General features: G+C 49.5%; 1 protein-coding gene across 3 annotated transcripts; it reads right to left on the bottom strand.

Annotated features, from left to right (window-relative positions):
• Positions 1 to 3847: 3847 nt before the first annotated feature.
• Positions 3848 to 18326, bottom strand: Cnpy3 (canopy FGF signaling regulator 3). 3 transcript variants are annotated; one of them, XM_028766739.1, is made up of 7 exons: positions 18124 to 18326; positions 13956 to 14079; positions 9622 to 9680; positions 9426 to 9565; positions 5713 to 5835; positions 5282 to 5399; positions 3848 to 4993 (listed from the first exon to the last, which is right to left on the bottom strand). In XM_028766739.1, exons 1-7 carry the CDS (start codon positions 18272 to 18274, stop codon positions 4770 to 4772), a joined length of 939 nt encoding a protein of 312 aa, XP_028622572.1. In that variant the 5' UTR covers positions 18275 to 18326; the 3' UTR covers positions 3848 to 4769. The 3 variants fall into 3 exon arrangements, 2 of the variants coding, with proteins under 2 accessions (XP_028622572.1, XP_028622571.1); XM_028766738.1 differs by lacking the exon at positions 9622 to 9680 and having other exon boundaries at positions 9426 to 9522; XR_003711331.1 differs by lacking the exons at positions 3848 to 4993; positions 5282 to 5399 and having other exon boundaries at positions 5723 to 5835; positions 9426 to 9522.
• Between the last annotated feature and the right edge of the window lie 307 nt (positions 18327 to 18633).

The following is an 18633-nucleotide window of genomic DNA, read 5'->3' as shown; positions in this document are numbered from 1 at the left end:
TCAGATACCCTGAAACTGGAATTACGATTGTAAGCCACTGTGTAGGTACTGGGGATATTGAATCCTACAGAGGAGTAAGTGTTTTTTTGTTTGGTTGGTTGGTTTTTGTGAGAAAGGGTTTCTCTGTGTAGCCCTGGCTATCCTAGAGTTTACTCTGTAGACAAGGCTGGCCTCAAACTCAGAGATCCGACTGCCTCTCCCTCCCGAGTGCTATGACTAAAGACGTGCACTGCCACCCTAGCTGCAGATAGGGCTCTTAATGGCTGACCTATCTCTCCAGCCCACATTTTGTTAGCTAACTTTTTGTTAGCACAGAGCCAATCTCAAATGGTTCTGTGCAGGCTCAGCTTTGGGGACTCAATGTCCCTACACACAGGTCTCTGACACTAGGCTCAGAAAGACTCTCAAGGCTGAGCGTGATGGTGCACGCCTGTGAGTTCAGTGCTTGGGAGCTGAGGACACAGAGTTCAAGGTTATCCTAGGCTACACAGAGTTCAAGGCAAATCTGGACTACATCCGTCCCTGTGGAGTGAAGGAGCAGAGAGGTGAAACTGTGTTTAGGAATTTCAAGTAAATCCAATGCTATGTATCAAAACATTTTGGGGATAAACCTATTAGACTTTTTTTTTTTTCGGTTTTTCGAGACAGTGTTTCTCTGTGTACCCGAGGCTGTCCTGGAACTCACTCTGTAGACCAGGCTGGCCTCAAACTCAGAAATCTGCCTGCCTCTGCCTCCCAAGTGCTGAGATTAAAGGTGTGCGCTACCAAGGCCCGGCCCAGTGTCTCAGTCTTAACATGAGTGCTGAACACTGTACCACTACCTCCAGAGGCTAGACTGCTTTTCCTCATTAGATAGGGTCTCACTTCCAGGCAATTCTGCTTCAGCCTCCTAAATGCTGGGATTACAGGTGTAGAACTGTAAAACTAGATACAATTTTTTTCTTTGTTTTTGGAGGAAGGCAAGGTCTCTCTGTAGCTGGCTGGTCTAGCACTTGTATATAGGCTAGGCTGATGTTGAACTTGCAGCAATCCTCCTGCCTCTGCCTACATGCTGAGAGGATGCACAGCCACACCCAACTAAAGGATGCATTATTCACAAAAAGCAGTTTGTTATTTACCTTAAGCTACAAGAAAATAATTTACCTGTCTGGTTGATGTGCTGAGAGCAAATCTGTTTACCACCGACTTGAGAGGAAGACAGTGGAACCGAGGTGGGTGCATTGGGGCACATTTTTTTTTTCTTCTTTCCAAGACAGGGTTTCTCTGTGTAGCCCTGGCTGTCCTGGAACTCACTCTGTAGACCAGGCTGGCCTTGAACTCTCGAAATCCGCCTGCCTCTGCCTCCCAAGTGCTGAGATTAAAGGCGTGCGCCACCACCGCCTGGCATTGGGGCACATTTATGAGGGTGAGAAAAATGTAGTAATGACTCAATGGTAGGGAAAAGACCCACCAAGCCATCGTGATGGCCAATTTTGTCTTGAAACATGGTCTCACTACGTAGCCCAGGCTGGCCTGTGCTTTCTGAGGGTTACAGGTATAATCCATCACACTAGCCCTACTTTGGGGTTTTTGAAATGGAAGTCTTGCTATGCAGCCATGGCTTGCCTGGACATACAAAAGGATCGGGTGGATAATCTGAAAAGCTAGACAGGACACTTTCATTTTCCCTGTCATTTCACACACACACACACACACACACACACACACACACACACACTCGAGGACAGATGTGTCACTTAACCCTCTTTGAGTGTGCCTGAGGACCTGGGAAGATCTCAGGGAATTAAAAGCTGCTGGAGAAATAGTGCCTCCAGCAGGGCTGGGGTATACCTGGGTGGTAAAACCACTCACCTTGCATGGCAAGACCCTGCGTTTGACCCAAGCTCCTCAGTAAACGGATGGTATCACACTGCTACAGGGTAGGCTTAAGAGTCTAGCAAGTCATTTCTGAGGACAAGCCCCAGACCCAGTGTGACTTCACCAGAGTCCTGTTCCTTTGTGGGGTGGGCTCCGCCTGGTTTCAGCTTAAGGTCCACATGAGTAGTGCATGGCACATGCTTGTAACACAGCTGGTTCACAAGTTCAGGGACAGCCTTGGCCAGTAAGTTCTAGGTCAGGCTGTGCCAGAGAGACCTGTCAACTAAAAATACACCCATGTGCCTAAAAGGTCAAGCACAGGAACCTGCTGGGGGGCCCAGTCTAGTTGGTTTTTATGGGACTCACCTAAATAAGGCCTTCAGGCCATTCTCCTTTTTATCAAAGGTTTCTGGTAAGAGGAACTCAGCTTAAATCCAGTTCCAACTAATGCTTCTGGGGGTGGCAAGTTACAAAACTGCAGGCAACACCCAAATTAAAAGGTTTCTATAGCGGAGAAGCCAGCCTGGGCAGCCAAATCCTGCCTCTGTCCATCTATACTGGGCCAGGTTGGCCTGCTGGGATGGGCTGGTGGCAGGGGCACTCTCAAGGGTGCAATAGCAGGTCCTCTGGAGGAGGGAACAGTCCCTGCAAGAGCTTAGGCCAAAGTGCAGCAGTCCCTGTAACACTGCCCTCGGGCCTGGGCCAGGCCAGGATTGGGTCACTGGGCCAACACCCCTAGGTCCTGATAGGGCTCTGCTTTGTCCTACTCTTAGTACCAGTGATGCTGTGACGGATGAAGATGTGCCCTATGGTGCTGTGGGTTAATGACAGCAAATGACCAAACTAGATGGTCCAGAGGCCGAATCCCTGACTCCTAACCCTGGGCCCAGCCCCCTCTCTACCCAATCCCCTGCCAGAACAAAGTCCAGGACAGGTCCTGCTTCTAGACAGGGATCATCAACCTTGGAGATGGAGAAACGGCTGGACCAAACTAGTTCAACCTCAAAGGCCCGCCCTAGGCCCCAACAAAGGAGGAACTTCCTGTCACTCTCCACACCCGGGTCCCATCCCAGGGGAGTGGGGAGGTGGGGGAGAACAAGGCGAGGGGGCGGAGGAGGAATTGTCGTCCCACTTGACCCAAGAGGTCCTATTCAGAATCAGATCAAGAAAGTCTGAGTCTGTGGCTCCCGGTGGTGGCTGAGTTCTGCAGGTACTTCCTAAGAAGCACCAGCTGCTTCTTGGTTTCCTTATGCAAGTGCTGGGGGCTGAACTCAGGGCTTCCTGTGCTCTGCCCCGACCAACTGAACACCGGGTTTCTCCCATGCCTCACCTAAGGATGTGCTGCCTCCCCAGCCCCCTATGATGCAGGTCTAACATACCCTGGCTGGCCATGAACTAGTTCCGTAGCACAGGGAAGACCTGAAATTGCAACCTTCTTCCCTCAGCCCAAGTTTCTAGAGTATATTAACCATTAGGTCAAGGCCAAGAAACCACACCAGTTCGATATGAACTTCTGAGTGTCGGGTATAGACAGAAGGGGCCTTGGTGGCCGTGGACAGTGGGGAGACAATGAGTGCCCAGCGGACGGAGTGTCCAGGCACAATCACTAGGAAGAGCAGAGGGATCAATTCAGAGCAAGGTCTACCATCAGGCAAGGGCAGCACACAGCAGGAGGGCCAGGAGCTGCTGCTGCGACCTGTAAACACGCTGCACAAGGGACAGCAGGGCCTTGGAGAGGGAGGGAAGGAGGGCAGCCAGGTGCCCAGGACCTCAGTGTGCAAGAGTCTCCAGGACCCAGAGCGGGAAGGACCTTGGGAAACATGGGCAGCTGCTGTGAGGGCCAGCTGAGGGACAGGGTCAGTCACCGTGCTCAGCCTCGCCCCGTGCCACCTACCTTGAACCCAGCAGTTCTCAACCTGTGGGTCACGATCCATTTGGCAGAGTTCCATCTCCAAAAATATTTACATTACAATTCATAACAGGAACAAAATTACAGTTATGAAACAGCAACGAAAATAATTTTATGGCCAGGGGTAGGGGGGGTCACCACAACAGGAGGAATTGTATTAAGGGGCTGCAGTGTTAGAAGGTTGAGAACCACTGAGTGACCCCAAACCACCCCCGGTGCTCCCAGAACCTGTTCCTCCTAGCAACTGCCAGGTTAAGCCTCCAATGACAGTGACAGCCATCAAGGCCCCAGGACTGGGGGACACAGGCAGAAAAGATCGATGAGGGGACACTCTGGAGGATGAAGAGGACCCAGGAACCAAACCGAAAGGCCAAAAGGTGTTTACTCTGGTAGCCCTGGGAGACAGGCTGGGCAGAGCATGAGGTGCCCTCAGAAGGAGTGGGTGGACACGGGGAGCTATGGTTTTGCTTCCCAGTGGGGTCAGGTTAGGTGCCCTCTCTGCAGGCTCTGGCGTGGCTCTAGCTCTGGTGTCCAGCTGCTTTGTGCCACACCTCCTGAGTTCATCCTAGAAGAAGTTCTGAAATTCACAACCCGACAAGGACCAGCAGGAGAGAATGCCTGGTGGAGGGAAGAGGCAGGCCTGGCTGCGGAGGCTGCACTGAGTCCTTCCTGGGGCTCTGTCCATCCTGGGTGAAGGGGGCCCTGGTGAGCATCGTACCTGTCTTCTGCTCTTCACCTCGGGGATGCTGGGTGGGACCCAGAGCTCATGAAGGGGGCTGTATAGAAAGAGCTGCCTTCTGCTCCTCCTCCTCCTCTTCCCTTTGGAGGGGGTCTCCCAGCACCCAAGATCCTTCCAGCTCCTGCTGTTGTTCAAGGGAAGGAAGAGGTCACAGCCAAGGGAGGAGACTGAAGCTGGACAGCGGCTGTCCTTGCTGGAGCCACAGGCATCCCAAGCTCCTCAGCCCTCAAGTCGAGGTCTTGGTTCCAGGACACTGAGTTGGGCTCACAGCTCATCCGGGGGGCTGTGTGGGAGGGGAGAGGCCTTCTGTACACCGTCTTCCTCCTCGGGGTTGGCATCCTCCTCCAGGACCCCCAGTTCCTTCCTCTGCTTGCTGCCGCCGCTGCCACCGCTGGAACCCTTGACCCTGCCGCGTTTCTTCTTCGCTTTCTTCCCTCCCAGGGACGCTATGTCCCCCTTCTTGCCAGACCACCGCTCTGCCAGGCAACCTGAGGGAAGGTGCAGAAAGGCCTCAGACCCGGCTTGCTTGGGAGCAGCACTGAAAGGGGGTGCTGGGAGGAGCAGCTACAGGGATGTCTTCCACCCATCTCCGTGTTACACACTTGCCTCACCGTGGCCACCAGGCTCCTGTCTGTTCCTGGGCCTGGGGTCACTCACGTCTTCTCCTCAATCGCCTTGAGTTAAGATGCCCTCTACTTCCCTGCCCCATGTTCTCGACCTCCCCTGAGGGACGGCAGATGATAAACACCACCCTGCCTCCTCCTGCCCCAACTCACTGGTGTCTTTGCCCTTCAGCACGTGGTTGGCACAGAGGAATTCAGTCAGGTCCTCCTCCTGGTGGTTCCTGTACCAGTCCTCAATCACCTCTTCAAACTCTTCCACCAGCACGTCACACTGTGAAGACAGCACTAGGGACTAGTGGGGCCAGGCACCCAACTCTCTCGAAGGGCATTTGGCTACAACACCATGTTCCACAAAAGTACAAAGGTGCCAGTATGGTGGGCATGCCTTTAACCCCAACACTCTTGATGGAAAGGCAGACATATTTCTGTGAGTTTGAGGCCAGTCTGGTCTACGTACATACTGGGTTCCAGGGCTACATAGTGAGAACCTATCTCTAATAAACAAAGGGATGGCTTTGAGTGGCCCTCCTCAGTGGCCAGCCAGTCCTGCCTACCCCCACAAGTGCAGGCTGAGGGGCCCTTACCTGTTTCTTGAGGTCAGCCACCTCAGCCGAGGTCTCATTCCATAGCTCGTAGGGGATATCCATCACCACCTTGACCCCTTTGTGGACTAGGTTGTGCAATGTCTCAAAGGTTTCCGACATACCCTGGAAGAAGCGACCAGACCTGGGATGCAGCGCCACCCCTGCCTCCACCTCCCTCTTTCTGGTGTTTGACACTTGTGTGTACACATCTAAGGCTGCTCATCCTCGGCCCTGGCCCCTCCCCCTCTTCAGGCTGGCTCTCCACCGCCCCTGACCACACACACACACTCCAAGCAGTCCTCTCAGCCCTGCATGTTCAAAGCTATCTGCAGGTGCTCTCTGGCCTTGTGAACTTAGATTTCATTCTCAGAATGTAAGATGTCCTTGGCACCTTCCCTAGTGGCTAGACATTCCTATTCAAGACTTCAGATAGTTTCCAATCACCATTCTTTATTTTGTAAATACCAAATAAATATTTTTGGTTGTATTATGTTATGATGTTTGATTTTTTTTTTTAATTGCAGTTTAAGGCTGGAACTGGCAGCTCAGACTTTTAATCCCAGGATTCCAGAAACAGAGACAGAGGCAGATGGGTCTCTGAGAGTTCAAAGCCAGCCTGTTCTAAATATTGAATTCTAGGTCAACCAGGAGTGTATAGTGAGGTCCTGTCTGAAAATTAAAAAAATAAAATAAAAGTAAGATGAGCATGGTGACCCATGCTTTATCCCAGCACTCAGACAAAAGCAGATGGATCTCTGGGAGTTTGAGGCTAGCCTGGTCTACATAGTGAGTTTCAGGGCAGCCAGATCTATGTCACAGAGAGACTCTGGCTAAAAATACATAAACAAAGAAAGAAGTAAGTAAATAAATTTTTTAAACTGCTGTTTCAGCCAGGGGTACACAGAAAAACCCTGTCTCTAAAAACCAAATATCAAAACAAGCAAACAAAAGCCCCTGCTGTTTGAGTTTCATAGAAACCTGACCTGAGTTTCATAGAAAGTGTTCAGTAAAGGTGGACTTGGTTTCAGAACAGAATTTCAATGTTCTGAAATGGCTGTACACAAACTCCTGTCACACTGGAGATATAGGTAGGTAAAGCAGAGGCTCTCAGGGCCCATGACCACAAAGCCAAAATAAAAATTAACTCCAAAAAAAAGAAACCCACTGAAGACAGGGTGCCCTACAATACCAAACATTTGGCCAACGTTTACTTCTGATCTGTGGGTGTGGTGTACGCTTTATGTTTGTGGATGTGCACATAGAGACAGAAGGAACCTTGGGTGCTGGGTCTCCTCTCCCCCTCAACACTGTTTGGGACAGGGTCTCTCATTTGCTGATGTATATGCCAGACTGGCTGGCTCCGGAGCTTCTGGGCAGTCTCCTGTGGCTACCTCCCTCCTCGTTACAGGAGCCCTGGGATAACAGGCACATCTTCCTGCATTCAGCTTTATGGGTGCTGGGATCCAAATTCAGGACCTTACACAGAACCACCTCCCTGGCCTAAGTGCTGTCTGATGTCTATACATTCGTTGTTCCTAAATACCTAGGGTGGCGTAAAAATTTCTTGGATAAAAAAGGGTTGCAAGTGCCTTTTCTTTTTTTCTTTCTTTTAAATCAGATTCATTGATTTTATGTGTGTTTTGCCTGCCCCATGTGCACGTCTGGTGCACCTGGGTGCTGGGAATCAAATCTGGGTCCTCTAGAGAGCAGTGAGAGCTCCTAACTGCTGAGCCGGCTCTCCAGTTCCCGACAGTATGCATTACTCTAAGGAGCTCTCCTCCGGACCCCTCTTGGCTCCAGGTTCTTCTTAGCTTGTGTCTCTCCTTGGTAAGAACAGAGCTCAGCTGAGGGTTAATGGACTCTTTACGCTGTGAAATAAACTGGAGAGGCTTCCGAGGTAGCTCTTGTCCCCAGACCACGTTTCCCCTTTCCTAGAGAGAATTCACACACACAAACACATACACACACACTCTCACACATTCTCTCTCTCACACACATACACTCTCACATAGACACACACACACTCTCACACTCACACATACACACTCTCTCATACACACTCTCTCTCACACACACACTCACAGACACACACACACAGGGTTTGGGCAGAGCTCAGTGATAAGTGTGTCAGCCTGGCTTGTGCAGAGTTGTGGCTTCCACCTCCATACCATGAAAAACAAACTAGGAAAGTCCAACGCACTTCCGCCTGGCTTTCCACGTAAGTGGTAATATGTAAGAGGCTTTGCACCTCGTGGCTTCCCCACTGCTCTGGAGACAGAATCCCGCTATGTGCCTTATCTGGCCAAGAGCTTACTATGCAAACTGTGCTGGATTAAACACTCATAGATTCAGGGTTGGAGAGCACTGGCTGCTCTTCCAGAGGTCCTGAGTTCAATACCCAGCAACCATGGTGGCTTACAACCATCTGTAATGGGATCTGGTGCCCTCTTCTGGTGTATCTGAAAACAGCTACAGTGTACTCATACACATAAGATAAAAAAATATATATATAAAAAAACCAAACCCTCAGAGATCTGCCTGTCTGTGTCTTGAGTGCTGGCCACCGCTCTGCACCTCATGTCCCAGCTTGACTCTGTGAACAACGTCACACACATAACCTAGCATCCCCATGCTCTACGAACTGTTTCTAACAGTATGCTACCATTTTTAAATTTGTTTTCTTTTTGTTCTTTGTCTCCAATGTAGCCCAGGCTGGCCCCAAAGTTCAAGGTCATCCTGGCTCCTAAATTCTGGGATGAACAGGTGAGTCACATTGCACTTGAGCAGGAGAAAATACTTTAAAACACTCTTTATGGAAGCAACCATGGATCAACTAACTAAATCCACAAGCTTTAAAGACAAATCCAAAACTTCTGCCTGAAATGCTTAGGGGGCTCACGGGCTATGGTGGACATCCTCAGACAGAAGGGAACTCGGGGCAAATGTGGGTGGCAGGCACAGAAGATGCAACAGATAAGAGCCTGCTGTAACTGGCTCCTTCTCCAGGGAAAAGCTGCTGCATACACAGGCACCTAGCAGGCGTCTGAGGCGGCGGCTCTGGGTGGCTCACAGAAGGAAGTGATAATCACTTCTCCCACCTATTTATTTATTTATTTATTTATTTATTTGGTTTTTCGAGACAGGGTTTCTCTGTGTAGCTCTGGCTGTCCTGGAACTCACTCTGTAGACCAGGCTGGCCTCGAACTCAGAAATCCGTCTGCCTCTGCCTCCCAAGTGCTGGGATTAAAGGCATGAGCCACCACCGCCCGGCTCCTATTTATTTTTTTAAGACAGGGTTTCATATACTCCCAATTTGAATTGGCTATGTACCTGAGGCTACCTTTGAACTCCTGACTCTTATCCTCCTGTTCCATCCGAGAAGCAAGTGCTATAATTGTAGTACCTTCAAGTCTCTGTCTTCCGACACCTCTCCTCACACTGCTGTGAGAATCTTGCTGACTCCTAGTGTTTTTGATACCCACATGAGCTGCCAACATGGGGCCTTTCTGCCCGTGCCTGACACGGAGAAACAGACCTCATGTTGCTGTAGAGTCAGGGCTCAGCGAGGAATACCAACGGCTATCCTAGAACCTGAGGGAGGGAAGGGAGGACGGTCCCAGGCACGACCTGCCAACCACACACATACCAGCAGACACACTCAGACTCACGAGGGCCTGGCCCCAAAGAGACTGAGGCACAAGCTCAAAGCCAACCTTGGCAAACCGGTTGCTGCCAGTCCTCTCCTTGTGCAGGCTGTAGTCCAGAAGCCTCTTGCAAATGGTCTCAGTGACTTCAATTAACCGTAAGTCCCTGCGAGACAGCAGCGGAAGAGGTGCTAAGTTCCCCTCCCCTCCTCATGGAGAAGCGTCCGTCCCTCCAGCCCTGCTGCCCGACACCTGCACATCTCACCAACGGGGAAGGCAGAGCTGGAAGGAAGACAGGTCATCTGGCCTGGGGGCTCTGAGATGCTGGAACACAGACCAAAGAGACGACATTTTAACAGATCTAAGGGAAGGGTCTGTGTGCTCGAGTATCTATGGGATCAAACCAAGTATCTCGGTTTGTTTAGGGCAAAAGCCTATCACTGAGCCTAACCCTAAATCAGTTTATTTTAAAAAATCTATTTGTATGCGTGTCTGTGCGTATGTGTGTGTGTGTATGCATGCGAGTGTGTCTGTGCGTGTGTGTGCTCACGCACTTGCACATATGCCACACGTGTGCAGGGCTGATGGAAGCCAATAGAAGGCATTGAGTCTCCTGGTGTCAAAGCAACAGGTGGTCGTAAGCAGCCCGAAGCTGGGGCTCTACAAGACTTGCAAGTACTCTGAACTGCTGAGCCATCCCTCTGGCTCCTACTTTTTAGAAAATCTGTGGTCCTAAGAATCAAATCCAGGACATCAGGCATAACAGACAAGACCTCGGCTACTTCCACTTTTTCCCTATAACGTAAAACGCATCAGTCTTTTTTAAAAATAGACTTGTCATATTAGTGAAGACATCATGAACAGGTCTTTCCCAATGCTTCCTAGAAACAACTTATTAACCACTTGTTTTTCTTCCTGAGGCAGGGTTTCAGTCGGGTGGTGGTGGCGCACGCCTTTAATCCCAGCACTTGGGAGACAGAGGCAGGTGGATTTCTGAGTTCAAGGCCAGCCTGGTCTACAGAGTGAGTTCCAGGACAGCCAGGGCTACTCAGAGAAACCCTGTCTCAAAAAACCAAAAAAAAAAAAAAAAAAAAAAAAAAAAAGGAGACAGCGTTTCTCTGTGTAGAACAAGCTGGCCTCAAACTCTGAGACCCACCTGCGTCTGCCTACTGAGTGCAGGGATTAAAAGCGTGTGGCACCATGCCTGTCTGTTAACCATGTGTACAAACAAATTCCTGTGTGTGCACTCATGTGCAGATATGCACACACATAGAGACCAACAGCAGGCGGATGTGTCTTTAATCACTTTGCGTTTTTGGAGACAGGGTTTCTCTCAATCTGCAGCTTCCCTTCTGGACAAGACTGAGGAGCAAGTCTCAGGGCTCCATCCAGCCCGGCCCTCCCATCACCGGGGTCGGAGGTGAGCACCACTCTGCCTGGTGTCATGTAGGGGCCGAGGACCAGAGTCAAAGCCCCCCTTGCACAGCAGGCACTTTGCCTATAGCCATCCCCAACTGTTAGCCGCTGCTTTCCTTCTGTTGCCGGGAAACCCACCTTCCTCAGCCTCCTCCATGCCGGGATTAAAGGCGAGCACAAGGTACCCAGCAACCGTTTCTCTCACATCATTTGCCTGCACCCCATGACCTCAGCCTCTCCACTGGGATCTGGCAGACCTGTCTACGCTGAGCATGGCCAAGCTTACCTGTCAGGCTGTACCTAGCTGGTTGTTGCCCTGTCTTAGGAGACTAGACATCAAGGTGAGCACCGGTCATGGCGTAATGTCCATTACACTCGCAAACCGCCAGCTCTCTGAGAGGCTAACCCTGAAAGCAGGTTTGTCCCGCCCACCGCACATTCATGTCAGCATGCGTTTCTCAAAGTGTCCTCAAGGCATCTTGTTTGGGGATGGGCTGGTCCCCAACTCTGTGGCAGGGAGGAAAAAACAATAAAGTGGGCCAGCCTAGAGACTCATCTCGGGGGCTCTGCACTGTGTGCTCTGAGCACAGAGATAAACTATTTCCAACAGATGCTATTACTGCTTATCTCATGAAACAAAAATGTCTGAAGCGAGAAAGAGAAGCCAGAAGTTCAGCCACGGCCAGCTGAGCTGGGAACTCCAGGTGACTGCCTCAACTTCCTGCTGGATGCTGGTGAGAGCTGGATTTGACTGTTTCTGTCTGTTGTTCTTTTACTAGGAAGCCTAGCATGAGGGAACACCAGTTTGCAGGGGACTTCTGATGGAGAACTCCAGCTGGCCACCTTAAGGGTTTCCCCAGTGGATTTCTCCTGGAAGCTTTGACACCTGATTGAATGTTGTCCTTGTTGGCTTCCTTCCTCCCTCCCGTCCTACCTGTTACCTATTATTATTTATTATTATTATTATTACTCTGGCTTCTGTACACTTAATAGTTCACTACTTAAGACTAAAAAATACAGCTGTATGTGGTGGTATGCACTTTTGATCCCAACACTTGGGAGGCAGAGGCTAGCAGATCCCTATGAGCGGAAGGCCAGCCTGGTCTACAGACCGAGTTCCAGGACAGCCAGAGCTACACAGATAAACCTGTCTTGTAAAACCAGAAAAAAAAAAAAAAAAAAAGAAAGAAAGAAAATTAGAAAGACAAAAGTCTTGCCACATAATAATTAGTGGCTTGTAATCATAAATCTCCACAGGCACTCTCAGGGGCTAGCCTTAGTCTAGATAATCCCTCACAGACATGTGCAGAGGCCCTTTCCCTAGGGGATTCCTGACAAAGTGGTAATTAATACTGACACCATGCCTGAGTAGGGCATGAGCACAAACATGCTAGGATTCTGCCTCCGCCTCCCGGCTGGGACAACAGATCTGAGATACTGTCCCCAGTACACACCATTTTGTTCCACTGCCCTCCTGCTCTACTCTGTGCTCTGGGAGATCCAAAACTCACTGGGCAGACCCAGGAGGCCTCAAACCTCCTGGAACTTTCCTGCCTCTGCTTTTTTCCAAGTGAAGGGAGATGGGTAGGCTCACTGTGCCTAGACATGTATCATTCTGATGGCGAAACATGTCTTTTTTTTTTTTTTCATGTAAAAAAAATGTTTTTAGGCCGGGCAGTGGTGGTGCACACCTTTAATCCCAGCACTTGGGAGGCAGAGGCAGGCGGATTTCTGAGTTCGAGGCCAGCCTGGTCTACAGAGTGAGTTCCAGGACAACCAGGGCTACACAGAGAAACCCTGTCTCGAAAAACCAAAAAAAAAAAAAAAAAAAGAAAGAGAGAAATAATTTTCTGGTTGCAGGGTCACCACAGCATTAGGAACTGTATTAAGGGGTTGCAGCGTCAGGAAGGAGAAACCACTGTCCCATTGTTTATTTTTCACAACAGAGTTTCTTTGCATATCTTTGGCTGTCCTAGACTGACTAGGCTAACTTCGCACTCCTAGAGATCTGCTGGCCTCTGTCTCCCGAGTGCAGGAATTAAAGGTGCGCACTATTACGGCCTGGCTAAGAACCACTGTCGTCGGGCTGAGCTCTCTCCAGCATGCTCATGTTGCTCTTTTAAATCCCATTTTCTTGTGTATATGTCTGCGTGAGTGTAAGGTTTGCTGACAAACCTTTTTGACCTGCTGAACCACCTGCTGGCCCTTGTGCCATTTCAAAGTTTCTAACTTTTTATTTTATGTGTATGGGTGTTCTGCTTGCATGCTTGTCTGGGTGGCATGTGCATGCAGTGCCTGAACAGGCCTTAGGAGGATGCTGGATCCTCTGGGATTGGAGTTACAGATGATTGTGTGGTGCTGGGAATTGAACCAGGACTCCTCAAAGGGGAAACAGTGCTTTTAAGTGCTAACCCATCTCTCCAGCCCACCTCATGTCATTTTAAAAGGATGATCTTAACTGACATAGGTGTTTTTGTTTTTTATATTTGTATTGGCCAAAATAAAAATCTGGTAATCCAGCTGACACACACCTTTAATCCAGTACTCTGGAGGCAGACGCAGGTAGATGTCTGAGTTCGAGGCCAGCCTGGTTTACACAGTGAATTGCAGGACAGCCACAGTTACAAAGACTCTGCCTCACTCAACTAAGTATGTAAAAGACAAAATTTTGGTAATCCCATGTTAGCAATTTTTTTTTTTAAAAAAGATCTATTTATTTATTTTATGTATATGAGCACACCGTCCCTGACACACCAGAAGAGGGCACCAGATCCCATTACAGATGGTTGTGAGCCACCATGTGGTTGCTAGAAATTGAACTCAGGCCCTCTGGAAGAGCTGCCAAGGTTCGTAACAGCTGAGGGTCTCCGGCCCTCCACGTCAGCAATTTTTAAATAAATCACACTGGATAGCGAGGTCCGAGTGGCTGGGAGTCATCACGTCTCCTGTTGGTCTCACTTTTCTAGATGAGAAGTTTAAGGCATAGAGAAAGGACTTATAAAGGTCACCTAACCTGTTAGTGGCAGAATCAGTGGACAAACTGTGTCTGTTATTATGGCCAAAGACCTTGTTGTGTGCTTGCCTGGATGGAAGAAAACAGGAACCACGACCCTGCTTCCCCAGTCCCCCTCCAACAAAAGCAAACAAACAGCACGCCAGGCCACTGCGACACTATTCACTTACGACTTAGTGTACTTGACTCCTGACGCCTTCCGGTCCAGAATGCCGTAGCCTGTGTCAATCACTTCCTTGGTCTTTCCGGTTTCCTCAAAAGCTGACTTCAGCTCCACGGCAACATACTTGCACACTGGAGAAGGAAGACACAGGGTGGCCACTGAGTGCACAGAGGTTCTTCTGGGAGGCCAGCAGGCAGCCAAACAAACCAGGTGGGTGTCCTTTCTAGCCTTGGTCAAACCAATATTCTGTCTGGAAATTAGTTCCTGGCCACAAGTAGAGTACACTGTTCTATGTCCGTTCCCAGCCCATCCATATACCTGGAATCCCATCATTAAAAAAAAAAAAAAAAAAAAAAAGGCTAGTATGTCTAATGAGGACTAAGGCAAGGGGGCTATAAATTCAAGGTCAGCCTGAACAACACTGGCGACCGGAAGAAATGTCCAAACACAGTCAGTTGTGGTGGCACGAACCTTTAATCTCGGCACTCAGGAAACAGAGGCAGGTCGATCTGTGAGTTCAAGACCAGCCTTCCGTACATAACAAAATCCAGGATATCAGAGCTACATGGTGAGACTTTGTCTCAAAAATATTAGTCCTAAACAATTAGCAGGACTGGGTAAAAGGGCTCAGTGGCTAAGAGCACTTGCTCTTGTGGCGGACCTGGCTTCTGTTCCCGGCACCCACATGGCAGCTCAGTCATCACTTAACTCTAACTCCAGGGGAACCAATGCCTCTTCTGGCCTCTGCAAACACTGCAGTGAATGAGGTACACACACACATACATACTACATATATCCATACACACATACATACATACATACATACACGTCTGGAGATACACACATACACACTGAATAAATCTTTAAAAATAGTAATAAAAAAATAATGAGCCGGAGAGGTGGCTCAGCAGGTAACAGGGGTCACTCCCAAACCCAGTGACCAGAGTTCTGTCCCCAGGACCCACAGGTGGGAGAAGAGAGGAGATTCATGTAAGTAGCCCTCTGACCTCCACAGGCACACTTCGGTATGTGCCTGTCCACCCTTCCAGCTGCCCAACAAATAAGTAAATGTAAACAAAATTTTTGAATAAAAATAATAAAATACTCATGCACATTAAGCTGACAGAATAGAATGAAAAATATTATCCTTCTACTCACAATGAACAACCGTTAATGATTTGCCCTGCAGTATCTAATATTTAATAATCAATCTCAACAATTATACTTTGTAAACAATTACATATCATAATGTGCTTCCTGTAAACATGAACTTCTGTGTAACCATAAAATATGGTACTCAGAAAATTCATGGGAATCATCCAATAGTTCATATTAAATTTCTCTACTTGCCCCTGAGATGTGTTTTATGGCTGTCTTATTTCTTGACTTCATGTGTTTCCAATAATTCTCTCTGGCTGCCAAGCCTTTGTGTGCAAGTATTCTCTTATTTCTTCCTACCCTCCTCGAGCAGTTATTACACTACTGCCCTATGCTGAGTACTGGGTACAGGGAGGTGCTGAATAAGGCCCCACCAGTGCAGACCCTCTGTGTGAAAGAGAAAGGCGTGTCACCAATTAACAAGGAGGCTATCATCCTCAGGGCGTGAGGCGCCCTTGGCTCTGGGAAAAGTGTTTAATGCCCTCTAGAGGCTTCTCTGACCCAGTCTCCTGACACTCCATTAAATCTCCCCAAGAAAGTTCTGAAAAACTCACACACGCTCCTGCCTTCACTGGGCCTCTCTGGGAACCATTATCCCTGTAAGATCCAGTTTAGACAGAAACCAGACTTGTGGGAGACTCATGGCATGGACCCCAGACCCCCATCGACTGCCACCCACTTTCTCTGGGCAGGTTCTCCTTCCTCTGTGCTGAGGCCTGTTCCACTCAGACTACTAAGCCCGGAGGCAGGCTCTGTGAGCCAGACAACAGTCAGCAATTAACAATAACGATGCATACTAAGAAACATCAATGAATGCAGTAGTAAGAGGTGCCTGAGGGTCAAACTTTGCCAAGTCACTCCGTGACTGAAAATAATCTCTACTGATTACAAAATGAGTTTAGGCTTTTTTTGTTTTTGTTTTTTTTTCTTGTTTTGTTTTTCGAGACAGGTTTTCTCTTTATAGCCTGGGCTGTCCTGGAACTCACTCTGTAGACCAGGCTGGCCTCGAACTCAGAAATCCACCTGCCTCTGCCTCCCAAGTGCTGGGATTAAAGGTGTGCACCACCACCGCCCGGCAAGTTTAGGCTTCTATGGTCTAGAAGATCCTTGCCAGCTCCACGATTCTGTGTCTATGGATGTCTCCTAAGGAAAAGAAATGAGCTTCCTGGACTGTGAATAAGAAAAGGAGAAAGATGGGGGCTGGAGAGATGACTCAGCTTTAAGAGCCCTGGCTGCTCTTCCAGAGGTTCTAAGTTCAATTCCCAGCACCCACTCAGTGGCTCACAACATCTGTAATGGGATCCGATGTTCTCTTCTGTCTGATGCCCTCTTCCATCATGCAGGCACTTATTGCAAATAGAGCATCCATATGCATAAAATACATACATAAATAAAAACCTTTAAAATCATTAAAAGAAAAACAGAAAGAGAGAAAGAAAGAAAGAAAGAAAGATAGAAAGAAAGAAAGAAAGAAAGAAAGAGAGGAAAGCCACGCAGTTCTGGTGTACACCTTTACTCCCAGCACTTTGGAGGCAGAGGGAGGCAGATCTATGAATTTGAGGCCAGTTTGGTCTACAGTGCAAGTTCCAAGATAGCCAGGGCTACACAGAGAAACCCTGTCTTGAAGAAAGAAAGAAAGAAAGAAAGAAAGAAAGAAAGAAAGAAAGAAAGAAAGAAAGAGAGAGAGAGAAAGAGAGAAAGAAAGAAAACAAGGAAGCAAAACTCCAAAGACTAGAGAAGTGTGTCAGTGATGCATCCTAGCACAGGTGAGACCTTTTATCAGGTATCTTCTAGTGAGTTTACGTTAACTCTAGTGAGTCTCACTTAAAAACAAAAAATCCTATGTAGTGTGTGTGTGTGTGTGTGTGTGTGCGTATGTGGGTAAGCACATGGAGGCCAGAGTTCCTTTCCAATACCGTTCTTTTTTTTTTTTTCTTCAGACAAGGTTTCTCACTTGAACCTGGAGTGTGATGATTTGGCTAGACTGGCTGCTCTCCAGGTGCTGGGATAACGGGTACGCGAACATTGCAGCATCTGGCTTCTTTAAGTCTGTCTTGGGGATCTGAACTCAGATCCTCGAGCGTATGGGGCAATCGCTCTACCCACTGAGCCATGTCCCCCGCCCCCATTCTCACATTTAACAGCTCAAATGGGAGGCTTAATGTGTCTCAAAGCAACAGGCCCACTTCCCAGTGCTTACGGAACATCTGGCCTGTGTGGATCTGCCCGGTGCAGGTTTTGAATTAACATAAAATGGATTTTCAGAATACTCGGGGGAGGGGACCCTCGAGGATGAAGAAAGAAGGGCAGTGGCTGCAAAGGTCTGAGAAGAAACTGAAAAATGAAGAGCGGGACAAAACGAAGGTCTCAGTTCCTTCTCCTCTCAGTTTTTAAAATCTACCTCCTTCACCTGAGTCTCCTCAGCGCTCTGTGTTCTCACAAAGTGACCTCTTGATCCTGTGAGTGCGACTCTCCTCTCTCCACACAGGCTCACAGCCCCTCCATATAATCCTATGTAATTCAAAAAGCCTTTTCCGCCTGCCAATAAATATTTGCAACCCAGCCCGTCCTCAAGAAGCAAAAATAAACCATACACAAATTAGGTTGTAGTGAAAGCACAACGGGGAATTTTTCAGGTTCCCTTTTCTCCGTCCTATGGACCTTCTCAGTTCCTCAAACTCGCCCTTCGCCTTCTAGGCCGGCAGGGCATCCTCATCTGCCTGTTTCGGTGGTTTCTGCGGAGTGGGTTCCTCTGCACGTTCCTTGTCCTAGCCAACTCTTAATTTCGAAGCAAGCTTCCTATATGAGACCTTCCCTCCACCCCCACCTCTAGACGTGATGAGCAGCTGCCCCTGGGCCGGCCCAAGAGCTCGAAGCTCTAGATGATCCGACAGTCCCAGCACCCAGCAGGGCCAGGGAGACCCCAGCCCAGAACCTGCCAGGCCACGACCCTTCCCACAGGCCCCGCCCCCTCCCGCCCCCCGGGCTGGCTACGCCCCGCGGCCCCGCCCCCTCACCTTCGCATTTGCTGGGCAAACGCACCCAGTCGGTCTCCTCGGCCCCGGCGGGGCTCGGGCCCAGCTTCGGGGCAGGAAGAAGCAGCAACGGCAGCAGCAGCAGCAAGGGAAGCAGGAGGCAGCGGGGCGCGAGCTCAGACATGGACTCCATGGCCCGGCCGGACCCGGAGCGGAGCGGACCCGGCAGTGCTTCCTCCGGCAGCGCGCGCGGAGCAGCTTCCCCCGGCCGCTTCCGGGACTGCACACGTGCCTCGGTGTAACCACGGCAACGGCGAGCCCTGCCCCGCCCCCTCGCCCCGTAGCCTCTAGAAGCTTTCGAAACGGACCAAGGCCCGCGGACGACGCAGCCAATGGGTTCGCTCGGCGTCTGTTTTCTAGCCAATGGGAAAAACGATCTTTTTTTTCCATCTTGGCCAATCAGAGAGCAGATGGTGGCTTTGGCGCCCTATAGCGATCTCACCGCCATCTAACGGAGGATCAACGAGAGGTTGGAGCCTCCGTTCCTAACGG

The sequence above is a fragment of the Grammomys surdaster genome, unplaced genomic scaffold (assembly GCF_004785775.1).
Source record: "Grammomys surdaster isolate TR1022 unplaced genomic scaffold, NIH_TR_1.0 169, whole genome shotgun sequence".
Taxonomy (NCBI): Eukaryota; Metazoa; Chordata; class Mammalia; order Rodentia; family Muridae; genus Grammomys; species Grammomys surdaster.
Note: the sequence above shows the minus strand (reverse complement) of the source record. Positions and strands in the feature narration are given on the sequence as shown.